The sequence below is a fragment of the Juglans regia genome, chromosome 7 (genome assembly GCF_001411555.2).
Source record: "Juglans regia cultivar Chandler chromosome 7, Walnut 2.0, whole genome shotgun sequence".
In the NCBI taxonomy this organism is placed as follows: Eukaryota; Viridiplantae; Streptophyta; class Magnoliopsida; order Fagales; family Juglandaceae; genus Juglans; species Juglans regia.
In genome coordinates this window covers 13399263-13412629 of record NC_049907.1, presented here as the reverse complement: position 1 = coordinate 13412629, position 13367 = coordinate 13399263, and the positions used below count along the sequence as shown (strand labels likewise).

Genomic DNA, 13367 nt, shown 5'->3' with positions numbered 1-13367 from the left:
GATAGTTGGAACAGTAAAATGTTATTTAATCAAATGTGAATACTTTGAAAGTTTCAAAAAAGAATGCCCTTTGGGACGGGAATTTTAGCAATGAAAGTCCAAGCTGATATAGGTTGGTTTGAAGGTTTAATTAATATATCGGTATCTTTTCATCTTGCACAAATCTTTATATAATTTAATTTGTTTCCTTTGATGTCTTTTTTTATTATAAGCTTTTCTTTCATAACCCTTCTTTAATATATATTTTCATGCAAACTAATCTAAGCTAAAATCCCTGTCACTCATAAGAGTCAAATTAACTCAAATCACGTTGAAAATTTTTAGTTAATAAAGGCTATTAAAAGAAAGGCTATGTTTAGCTTCCTTTTTTTTCTAATCTCAACTTCCATTGAGATCTTAAAATAAAGACTATCGCACCAGCCACCAGGATTGACTTACCGTCACCTAATTTGGCAATATATAAAGCTTGGATTGGTTGGCTTTTCCACGTGAATAAGCATATGGCGGAAAGGCCAATGATACATCACCCATAAAGCCAATTGATGGAATAGATTAATCGATTGGTTGCCTTTTTCTGTTGCACGTCTCTTTGTCCAGCTTGTCGCTGTCGGGCCTGCTGTTGGGGCCACTGTCGTTCGAGTCCTCGCCACACTTTTCCTACTTCAATAACTTGGCGCAGCTTATAAATCAAACCAATCAATTAAACCTTCACAAAACAAGACGGAGATCAGTTTCAGTTCCTATAATGGCGTCTCTGACGGAATCCCACAGCTTAAACAATCTTGATGGTCATGACCGAAAAGAAGAAGATGAGAGCTTTCTATATGCCGGGCAACTCGTGAATTCACTTGTGCTGCCCATGGCCCTGCAAACGGCCATTGAGCTCGGCGTTTTCGAGATTCTGGCCAAAGCAGGTCCTGAAGCTAAGCTGTCCTCCTCGCAGATTGTGGCAAAGATGCCCACCACCAATCCTGAGGCGCCCCAGATGCTGGACCGCATCCTTAGGATGCTGGCCAGCCATTCCGTGGTAAGATGCTTTGCGGGTGCTGATGACGCTGGGGCTTTTCAGAGGCTCTACTCTCTTTCTCCTGTGGCTAAACAGTTTGTCCCAGACGAAGATGGGATCTCGTTCGGCCATATGATGGCTTTGCTTCAAGATAAGGTCTTCGTAGATAGCTGGTCCGTATCTGTCTTTTACTCATATTGTTTTATTATTATTATTATTATTAAATGAAATTTATTATTAAAAAATTTATTTTTTATATAAATTTTGCACTACTTTTTATGTGTATATATTCTAACGTAGCTTTGTCGTGATCCAATACGAAGAGTTAAAATTCTTTATAGGAGTTGCAAATCCGACAAGAATATCAAACAAGATAAGATGATTAGGATTTGGTGAAATATTGTTCGGGTGAAATCGACTTGCCACAATCTGATTGGAATGTGCATGAAACAAGATAGGATGATTAGCATTAGTGTTGTCCTGACACTCTGTTCTTGGTTGCTCTCTGTTTGTTTGAGGTCGTCCGGTCTTTTTTATTAGGAATTTTGGCTTAGGAGAATGATACGTAGACCGACAACGTAGTTTGAGAGTCGAGGTATTCTGAGGTGTGATGAGAATATTTTATTAGTATTTTTTATTATTATTTACTATTATTTAATATTTTATTATTTATTTTTTTTTACTTTTATTACTGTTCATATAATATTACAGCATACCTCACTGCCAAAAAAAAGCAAATCGGATTGTTATTTTTAGTATTTCTGTTTGTTTATTTTTTAAATACACAAAAGAAATGCTTTATAAAAATAAAAAATAAATAAACACAACGTTTTCTACTTTCGGTGGGAATAGCACTCCTCTTTGACTTTATGCTACTTTCAAAAGCCTTTTCTAGTTTTAATATAACAAATATTAAACATAATATATCAAAAGGTTATTAAAATTTCAAATTTCTAGAGACAAAATTATTAATTACAATTTTTTTGAAAACTTGTTAATATTATTTTAATAAATAATATGACTAATTATTTAATATCTATAGTGACATAGTGGATGTGTACTAAAGTTCGGTCTATTAAAGCAAGTGGTATATATTATCAATAATGTTGATGCAATTTTTCGACGGAGTCAGAGGCCAAAAATATGATCGAATGGCGCGTCGGTGCTTGTTTGCTCATCGAAATAAAAAATAAAGCATATAATATATAAATCAATGGAGAGTTACAAAGATTTACGTAATTCATCAAAAGGCTTGTCCACGAGTCGTTTGAAGATGAAATCTATTATGTTTAGTTATTTTAAAGTCTCTCATAATGTCATGTTCAACGAAGAAAATAGGATTGAGAAGAGGTTGAATAATATGTTGTCCTAGTAGAAATCTAGAGAGAGAGAGAGGGTCCCAAGAGAGTGTATATCAGATTCCTTCACGTTTGTAGTTTGAACTTATCATTAGAAAAGTACATTTTATTTTATATGATTTAGATTTAAATCGGAATATTAATTTTTATTTCATAAATTCTTTTTAATACTAAAAGTAGATTTTAATAATCAATATTAATATAACCACCATGTTAAAAAATATTTCATGGTCAATATGATAATTTTCCAAATCATTATTTAAGGTTTTAGTTTCTTTTGTTTCCTTTTAATTACCAGCTTGATAATAATTGTTATTTGCTTAAAACTTGAAGATCAAATTGATCTAATTATTACTTTCATAGTTGAATATAGGGGTCGGTCCATCAAATTATCTACCTGTAAAATTATCATTTGTCCCAAAAATTTAAATTGATGAGAAGATATAGATTTAATTATTTGTATTATATTTTTAACACTCTTCCTCACTTGTGGGCTAGACTCCCTCTTAATGGGTGGCTCAACACGTGAAATATTAAAATGGGGTAGAATGTAGAGTACTTAGGGTTCAAACTCAAGATTTTTGCTCTGATACTATGTGAAATCACCATGCACTTGTCTCAAAAGTTTAAACTGATGGAAATATGTTGATTTAATTATTTATATTATATTATAACCATCTACCATGTGCTATTACAATTGATGCATCCTTGGATTTTTTTTTTTAGCCCTCTGATATAATTATGCTTCAAATCAAATATGGTATCTAACCCTAATATTCATAGGTTCCAACTGAAAGGTGCGATTCTTGAGGGAGGAATTCCATTCGATAGGGTTCATGGCACGAATGCTTTTGAATATCCTGGTTTGGACCCCAAGTTTAATCAGGTTTTTAACAAAGCTATGCTCAACCATACTACAATGGTTATTAAGAAGATCCTCGAGTACTACAAGGGCTTCGAGACACTCAAGCAATTGGTCGATGTTGGCGGTGGTCTAGGAGTCGCTCTCAACTTAATTACTTCCAAGTATCCCCATATTAAGGGCATTAATTTTGACTTGCCTCATGTTGTACAGCATGCCCCATCTTATCCGGGTATGAATTTTGATCATAATTCTCCACCTTTCCAATTTTGTTTAATTCTAATCCCATGTCCATTTAATTAATCATGTCTTACTTTGAATTGATATCCCCATAACTCTCGTCAAAGTAAACATATTACTTTAAATTGACTTGAAAGTGACATGTTTCAATCTGTTTTAATGGCATGTTTAATATAAATGGATTGATTAATTCAAACGATTGACTTGATTCTATTAACACAGTACTTTCATGTGATCGTAGATTATTTATTATACATATAGCTATTATCATGTACACAGACTCATCACAAAATGAATAAATATTCATGACAACAATTAAGAATATACCCTAAAATTTGAGTGTATGTCTAAATTATATTTGACTATTTCTTAAAACAAATAAACACATGGGAGTAAAAAGGATTTTTAAATTTCAAGATTTAAATTCGCAATATATAATTTTAATTTATACAGGTTATGTTGGTCAATTGTTTGTTTAAGGGTTGACCATGGATAATTGACTCGTTTATTAACCGTCTTATCGAATTGACCATTTCAATCCAAAGTTAACAACAAGAATCCGTAACTGTTAATGCCTAGCTCATCATGATGTAAGATTCACATGGGTTAATTCTATCAAATACTTAATTCTAGCCTTAGATTTCACTATATATAATAGGTAATTGTGAGATTTAAACACCATGGTTAGTAAAATCAAGAGCTGTGTACATAAAAAGCGTGCAACCCTTATTACAGGTGTGGAACATGTTGGAGGAGATATGTTCAAAAGCGTTCCTAAAGGAGACGCAATATTTCTGAAGGTGAGTTTCATATTCTGCTGGGATTTTGTCATGTAGGACACGTAACGTCTAGTATTCACTTAAAGTGTCACATTTTAAATGACTTCTATATTATATACAAGTATTTGATTTACAAAACTAGTTAAAATATATCACATGATCAGTGAATTTGACCAAGAATTATAAAATATAAGATGAAGAGCAGCATTTCTTATTCAAGATATCATGTGATGCCATATATAATTTTGGATAATATTGTAGTGGATACTTCACGACTGGAGTGACGAACACTGCGTGAAGCTTCTGAAAAACTGCTATGCAGCAATTCCAAATGATGGGAAGGTAATAGTTGTGGAGGCAGTTCTTCCCAAGATGCCCGAGGTTAGCACTTCTATGAGGTGCACCTCACAACTTGATGTGCTTATGCTGACTCAAAACCCAGGAGGAAAGGAAAGGACCGAAGAAGAATTCATGGCCTTGGCAACCAAAGCTGGATTCAAAGGCATTAGATATGAATGCTTTGTTTATAGTTTCTGGCTCATGGAGTTTTTTAAATAGTCGATTTCTTTCTTGTAATATTCGGAAATGCATCGCTCACGAACATTGAAATAAAACGCCAGCACTGAAGGGAAGTTCCCGTGATAGTTTTGCTAAATCGAAACAAAAGAGTTGACTAAAGCATCCGCTTTGTATGTTGAGTTAAATTGAGATAAGTTGAGTTTTTTATGAAAAATAATAAATTGAGATGGTGGGTGAGTTTTGTGAGACCCACCTAAGATGTGTTTGGATGTTAAGATAGGTTTAGAAATATTTATGAGAAGTTGTAAAAAGTTATAGATGTCGTTTGTAAAAATATGTTGAGTTAAAAAAGATTGTGAATCTTAAATATAAAGAGATTTTGAGTTGAAATTAGTTTAGTAATTTGAAAGTTGGAGTTTAAACATTATAATCAGTTTAAAATTAAACTGAACTAAATTAATCTCAAATAAATCTAAATTTCAAACAGGGCTTAAATCCTCACGTTCAAATATAACAATTTTATGACTGAACTACGGGCAACATTTTTTTATGCTTTTTAAGTGTAAAGTCCAATTCATGCTCAAACATGGTCCAGGGGGAGTGCCGGCCCATTCAACCCTACTGCCATTGGTGCGATATTGTTGTTACATAATAAAAAGAAAAGAAATGCACATACGAATGTTACGTTGATCTTACAGTAAATAAAGTTACGCAAGAGATTTTGTAATTTAATAAATTAAATTAAATAAATAAATAATACCTGGAACTAAATTGACTCCTCCATATAAATCTGATTCATCTGCTCGTACTAATCATTATCCTTATTTGAGTGGTTTAAAAGCATGATATAAAACTAAAATAAGTCGAAGACGCGATAAAAAACTCATCACAATATAAACATAATATATGTATGGATTTTCATAAAAGTTTTCATGCTGAGAACTAAATTTATGACATTTCATACTGATACTCATGCTATACATGATTTGTCTTGATTTATCTGAACTAATTGATTGATTTAATTTATCTGATTGGTCAACACACTTAATCATATGTGCATGATTGTGTACCAGCCCCACATCCCTCGACTGTAAGGGGAGCTACTGAGTAGTATTCTTGGCATACTACAATGGACCACGCTTAGGTCTGTAGCTTATACATCTACCATGAATCTACATTGGTATCATGCACTAAATGACCATCTCTTTTTTATGTTTTCTTCCTCATCTTTTTTTTTTTTTTTTTTATGAGAAATAAACTTCATTCATTTATGAAAGCGAAATTACAGTTGTGACCTGATACATATAGGGAAAATCTCATATTACAAGTCAACTACTCACGATTGGGACTCCACCAGTACACAAATTCCTTTTTGGCTGGTATGGTCTTAACTTCTATAACTTTCTACAGGCAAATTGTTGAAGAGATCACACTCAGCCTAAAGCAAAAATTTCAACCTCCACCCTCTAGAGGAAGAGAGGACTTTCACTCTATGGACAAAACGTCCGAGACACTATTTCTTTTTCATTTTTACCTAATCAAAATGAAATAACAATAAACATAAAGATAGATGTGAAAATAACAAATTACAACTGTAGATTCAAATTTTCAACTTGAAGGAAAGCAAAATACAATAAACAAAGAGACTCTGGTGGCTCGTGAGGGACACACCACGCTAGGAGTGTGACAGCCAATCAAGTTTGAAGAAACCAAGGTCCTTGGTCCCAAAAATATCGCACGTGGCAGTAGTAGAAGTTTCTTGGTGTGGTGGCACATGAATCTCACGCACTGCTTTGACTCTTGCGTATGACTCACGCGCCACTCTGTTCAACGAAAGCCTTCAGCCGTCTGAAAGATCTCACGCACTGCTGGGCTCCAGAAAACAGCAGATCTTTGTTTCGCCATACTTTGATAGGAAAAACAAACAAAAACTGGAAAATAAGAACTACACAATCTCTGGTCTAACTAGATGGGAGGAGGGAGGGAGGAGCCAATGCTCTACCTTTCCTCTCTGGGTTGGGTTTTTGCTGGGGGCAAGTCTCTGGAGAGAACAGGGAGAGAGAACTTTCTTCGTTATCTCAATGATCAACTGATTAAACTGATCTGATTTTATATTGCACTTGAACTTAAAAAAGCTTACGTGTTTTATACGACGTGAGATGCATGACATACATATTAATAAAATATTCAGTTATATACTATTATTAATAAATATTGATATCATATAATTATTTAAATACTAATATCATATCTAACCTTTCAAATATAATTTAGTAAAGAATAAATATTTTTTTATCTAACTTTACAAAAATAATGGTGTATTAGTTCGTAAATTAGACTTAATAATATTTAATATTAATTCTTGTAAACATAGTTTAAGCATAATTCAATGCTTAATAATTTAATTTAAAAATCCTTAAATATTTTCTGTAAAAAGTAAAGTTTCTGTACTAACATATTTATTCGATTAAAATTGAGCCTATATAAAAACATTATAAAGTGGTTTTGTGTAAATAAATATAACCCAACTCAATAACATACATGTTTATTTAATAGATTTTGTTATGCATCAGTCATTATTCATCTCCACACTCCACACCTGATAACTTTTATTTTTTATTTTTTCATAAGCTGTGGAGTGTATATAGTGAATAGTGGGTGATGAGAAGAATTATTCTTGCTTAATAATCATTTAACATAACCAAACTCCAATTAAAACCAAGCTCAATACGTTAACAAAACCCATGTGACTTGTGAGTCCAAGTCCACCTAGAGTATTAGGGGCATAAATGTAATATTGATTCAAAACTCATCCTAACATGCCTTACGAGAGACCTCTCTTTTTTTCTCGTTGATGAGATAAGATGAACTGAGTTGACATTACAGTTAAAAGTTGAGTACAATATTGATAGAATATATTTTTTTAATATTATCGTTTTTATTTGAAAAAAGTATAATTGTTTATTTTATTTTGTGTGAAAATTTAAAAAAGTTGTAATTATTAGATAAGATGAGTTAAAGGAGTTGTGAAAGCAAACAAGGCCTTAAGAAATAAGTCGTTTTTAAAACAAAACCACTAAGGCAAAGGAGGGTCATGCTACGGACTCATCGAGAGAGCAACGTGCAATGGTGGGTCTGGGTGAAGATTGACGGCGGTGCAGCTGGGGTTGACTGTGGCAAAACTTTTGAGACAAAGATAGTTTCTATGTCGTTAGGGAAGAACAGCGATAGGAAAATGAGATAATGGTTTGCAACTAAGACTCACCGAGGGAAAGTTGTGTGCAGGATCTGAGGGTTGTTTGGATGGTTTCCAACAATATGGGGGTGGCTGCCTTGGGTTCACATGCATGGGTTCTTTCGGTGTTTGATGGCTCACGATGGATGTTGTCATTTAATGGTACTTCATCTTGTAGAAATAGCAGGATGTGGAGGCTTTGGCAGTAACTTGTCGTGGGAAGGGAATGAGTCATGATCGTGTAAGACGGTGTAGGGCAGAGCTAGCTTCCTCTGTTGGTGGTTGAGCGATGGCGACATGCTTTGTTCTTGGTGTCGCCAAATAGAGAGTGCCAGGTGTTGACTGGGCTGCCAAGCATGGGCTGAAAGGCAACTACACTGCCATGTGTGATGATCTCTTGGTGCTCTGATTTGTTTGTGGTGGTTTGCGTAGGTATAGGGGCCGTGGTTGCGTTGGGTTCTCTACTGGTAGTGGGTTTTAACGGTGAACTGCCTTGCGGTGTCGAGGAGTACTTGCTAGGAAGATAACAATAAACTGCTGCGATTTTTTGAAAAGATTTCTGAAGGAGAGGGAGAGTTTTAAAAGTGCTCAACACGTTCTAATTTCAGTTACGATCGATGTAACGGCTCACTCACTGAACAACTTATTAATGATATAAAATTTTAAAAAAAATATAATAGCAATGATAAGAATAATAGAATGTTTATAAAGATAATAAACATAAAATTATTCACGTTCTATCCCTAATAATATTGGGGCAAGTTACAACATATGAGACAAAGAAATACATACATCTGAAATGAAAACAAGAAATACAAATATTAAATATTGTTTTTTGGAAAATTTGATCCAAACTCCTTATATTGTCTCTAGATTGAGATTTGCCCATCATACCCGAATCAAAAATTCTATGAACTCTATTTAACGGATAATATGTTAACAAGTAAGATGTAGGGCTACTACCCGCATCCCCCAAACGCGGTTGCACCTGCCCCGTCCCCCACCTCTGCATGGGGAGGTGGCAGTTTGGGCCCCGAGCCCGTCCCGATTGGCCCCCACTACCGTCCGCTCACCTTCTCCCACCTTCCACCCACTATGAAAAACCAAAAACCAAAACCAACATAGAGAGAGTGAGAGAGAGGCTGGGGGTGATGGTGAGGGAGAGAGAGAGGCTAGGGGTGATAGTGAGGGGGAGAGAGAGACTATGGCTTCGTTTGGTTCCTAAACATCTCTCAACTCATCTCAACTCATCATTACAACTTTTTCAAATTTCAATATAAAATATAATAAATAATTCAACTTTTTCAAATCTCAAAATAATAATAATATTAAAAAATAATATTCTAACAATATTTTATCATCTCAACTCAACTCAACTCAACTCACTTCAACATCCAAACGCAACCTATGACAGCGTGTCCGCGACCGATTGGGATGACGGTGCCTCTTTCCAATTTTCTTCCTATAGTCCTAAAATTTTGTATAAATTCTATATATTATCTATTTTCAAGGATATGGCCTCGCCAAAATTAAATTAAAACTAAGCTTCTGAGAAATAATAAAATTATTAATATGGATTCAAAGTTTTTTGTTAAACAATATTAGACTTTTTTATATGGAATCGAAAATACAATAAAAATCATTTAAGGTTGATGATTTATATGAAAATAGTTGAGAGATTTTATCATATAGACTTCATTGAGCAAGAAAAATTTTATTTAAGGTCTCAATTATAGCATTATATACTTAATGTGACACGAAAATATTTAGATTTTATATGAAACTTAATAAACTAGCTTATATACTAGAATTATTAGTGTAACCGGTCTGGTTTGGTCCAGTTTTAGACATATTTTGGAACCAAACCAATACGAACCAATTCACCACTGAAACTTAAACTTTCAGTTTTTCTAGTTTCAGTGTGGTTCGGTTTGGTTGAACCGGTGTTTCGATTTTTTTTACCCTTTACTAGTATTGTCTAATTTATCTCTATACTTCTACTAGTGTCTAACTTATTTATATACTTTTTTATCAACTTATTGTTATACTTGATTATATATGGTAATAATACTAAGAGGTTTGCATATGCTAAACTATCTGTTTATATTATTGTATAAGTACATTATTTTAGAATAATTAACACATACTGGTATAGTATTGAATTTAACTATAGTCTATATAAATCTTAAACTTTTTATATGAGTATATATGATCAAATGTGTAACAATGTATTTATAAAAAAATATATATATATAGTTATATTATACCAAAAATGTATTTATCATTGGTATATATATATATATATCAACAATAAATTTATATTAATAACCCAATATTAATATTCATATTTAAGATTAAAGTTTCATGTTATATTAATTAGTATATAATATATATATATCAAATAAAAATATTTTATATAAAATAAAAAATAAAAATAAATATTCCGGTCCGGTTTCAATGCAAGCCGATTTTCGAAATATAAAAAGCTGGACAGAACTAGTTCAACTGGTTTTTCGATTTTTTTCTACGTGTATATATCAAATTATTGAGATCTAATTTTATATATAGTTATGTTTTTATGATTTTTTTAATCTCTTTTTAATATACATAAATATGTCACACCGTATAAAACTGTTATGACTTGTTTGTGTTTGTGATTTTTAATCTCTTTTTAATATACATAAAATGAGATTAGATTAGATGATTTTTTGCTATCCAAATCAGCCCTAAGTGCTCCAAATTATGACTTGTTAAGTGGCAACTTTTTCAAAATAGGGTGATGAAGAAGAAAACTGTTTTTCAAAATTATGTTAGAAAATGAGTAAAACAAGACCGTCTAAAGTGAGAGCATTAAGGCTGCATTTGGATGTTGAGTTGAGTTGAACTATTTATGAATAGTAGTGGGTAGAGATAGTAGATATAGTTTTTTGGGGTCCACCTAATATGAATTTAATATATTTGAATGTTAAAATGAGTTTAGATGTATTTGTGAAAAGTTGAAAAAGGTTGTGGGTCTCATGTGTAAAGAAGTATTGAATTGAAATGGACAATGCTAGAGCCACCATTTGGGGCTCTCGTTGGCTCTAGCATGTGTTTTTTTTTAAGTTATTTTTTACATAGATTTTTTAATACTTTTAAATATTTTGAAAAAATAAAATAAATTTAGAACATCATTAAAAAATATTTCCTTAATCAAAAAATAAAAACAAATCATTAAAAAAGAGTAAAAACAAATCATTAAAAAAATACATCCTTAATCATAAAATAAAATAAAAAATTATTTTTTTATGATTTTTTATTTTACTTATTGATTAAGGAAATACTTTTTAATGATGTTGTGAATTTTTTTTTATTTTTTCAAAATATTTAAAATTGTTAAAAAAATTTATATAAAAAAAGAACTAAAAAAAACACATAAAAAAACAAATGCTAAAGCCCATGCAGCAAAAGCCCTCAGCGGTGACTCTAGCATTATTCAATCGAAAAAGGTTGTGGGTCTCACGTGTAAAGCGGTTTTGAGTCAAAATGAGTTTAGTAATTTCAGAATTAGGTGTTTAGATGTTAGATTTAGTTTAAAATTAGATTAAACTAAATTAAACTCAGATAAATTTAACAACCAAACGAGGCCTAAAAGGTAAGATGATTAAAAAGATTGATTGTTGAAAATAGTAAAATATTAATTAAAGTTGGTTAACCAAATGTGAATACTTTGAAATTTTTAAAAAAGAATGTCCTTTGGGACGGAAATTTTAGCAATGAAAGTCCAAGCTGGTATAGGTTTCTTTTGGATAATGAGATGAGATAAGATAAAAGTTTAATAATATACCGATATTTTTTCATCCTACACAAATGTTGATGATTAGGGACATTAACCTTATTAAAATAAATAAATAAAAATTTAAAATTTACATAAAAAATAATTTTTTATATGATAGAACTCACTTTTATAAAAAATACGCAAAATTTGCATATTCTAAACAATATCTGGGATAACTCTTCTTATAATTTGATTTGTTTCCTTTGATGTTTTTATTTTTCATAAGCTTTTCTTTTATAACCCTTTTTTAATATTTTCATGCAAACTAATCTAGGCTAACATCCTCGTCACTCTTAAGAGTAAAAACTCACGTTGAAAGTTTTTAGTTAATAAAGGCTATTAAAAGAAAGGCTATGTTTAGTTTGTTTTTCCTAATCCCAACTTCAATTGAATTCTTAAAATAATGGCTGTCGCACCAACCACCAGGATTGACTGACCTTCACCGAATTTGGCGATATACAGCTTGGACTGGTTGGCTTTTCCACGTGAATAAGCATACGGAGGAGACGAGAAGGAAAATGCTGGAGCTCCCGCTGTATTTTATTAAGTGTATTTTTTAATTTTTTTTATATAGATATTTTTAATAATTTTAAATATTTTTAAAAAATAAAAAAATTCATAATATTATTAAATAATACTTTCTTAATTACGAAGTAAAATATAAAATATTTTTTTATAATTTTTTATTTTACTTCGTGATTAAGGAAGTATTTTTTAATAATTATTTTTTACTTCTTGATTAAGAAAGTGTTTTTAATGATGTTTTTAATTTATTTTATTTTTAAAAAATATTAAAAAAATTTCTATAAAAAATAACTTAAAAAAAAACACATACAAATATATGCTACATCCCCCAGCAGGAGCCCCCAGCGGGGGCTGTAGCACAATCCAAAGGAGAATGCTACATCAACCATAAAGCCAATTGATGGAATAGACTAATCATTGGTTGGCTTTTTTTTGTTGCACGTCTCTTTGTCCAGCTTGTTGATGTCGGGCCACTGTCATTCGAGACCTCGCCATACTTTACCTGTTAATACTATAAAAATCGCTCAACAAGTTAACATGTTGGAATGAGAGAAATAGTCATTTCTTATCTACTAGAACGACTTGGACTTCGTTGGGTGCTGCTTAGACCCCCCAGTAGTATTCCGGTATGGTTGTATAGTGGTGATGCGTAAGTCCATAACAGTGAATGGAAAACATAAGTGCAGAAAAATAAAGAGATGAACATATAGATTTACGTGGTTCAATATAATGCCTACGTCTATGGACATTTGGAGAGGAGAAATCTATTATAATATTCTTGTTTACAATTTCTCTTAGTCTCTCATATCTCACTGTATAATAATGATGTTGAATATAAATTTACTGGAGAAGAGGTCTTCATTGGAGCTCTCATGTTTGAAGGAGCATTGAAGAGGAAGAAGAAGATCCCCCCAGACGGAGAAGAAAGAGCGTATATTTATCTTGATTACCTTTTCCCACATGCGCTCATACAAGTAAGAGCATTAGAATTGGTCTATGCATATGTATATACAAAATCACCTCTTT

At 32.0% G+C, this 13367-nt stretch overlaps 1 protein-coding gene across 1 annotated transcript; it reads left to right on the top strand.

The window, feature by feature from the left end:
- Positions 1 to 428: 428 nt before the first annotated feature.
- Positions 429 to 4926, top strand: LOC109019627 (caffeic acid 3-O-methyltransferase-like). Its single transcript, XM_019001967.2, has 4 exons — positions 429 to 1179; positions 3148 to 3458; positions 4202 to 4266; positions 4507 to 4926. The coding sequence occupies exons 1-4, from the start codon at positions 746 to 748 to the stop codon at positions 4801 to 4803; spliced, it is 1107 nt and encodes a 368-aa protein (XP_018857512.2). The 5' UTR covers positions 429 to 745; the 3' UTR covers positions 4804 to 4926.
- Positions 4927 to 13367: the final 8441 nt, after the last annotated feature.

Coding starts and splice junctions, on each gene's coding strand:
- LOC109019627 (XM_019001967.2), top strand. CDS start 746: ATGGCGTCTCTGACGGAATCCCACAGCTTAAACAATCTTGATGGTCAT. Junction 1,180..3,147: donor AAGGTCTTCGTAGATAGCTG/GTCCGTATCTGT, acceptor TAATATTCATAG/GTTCCAACTGAAAGGTGCGA. Junction 4,267..4,506: donor GAGACGCAATATTTCTGAAG/GTGAGTTTCATA, acceptor ATAATATTGTAG/TGGATACTTCACGACTGGAG.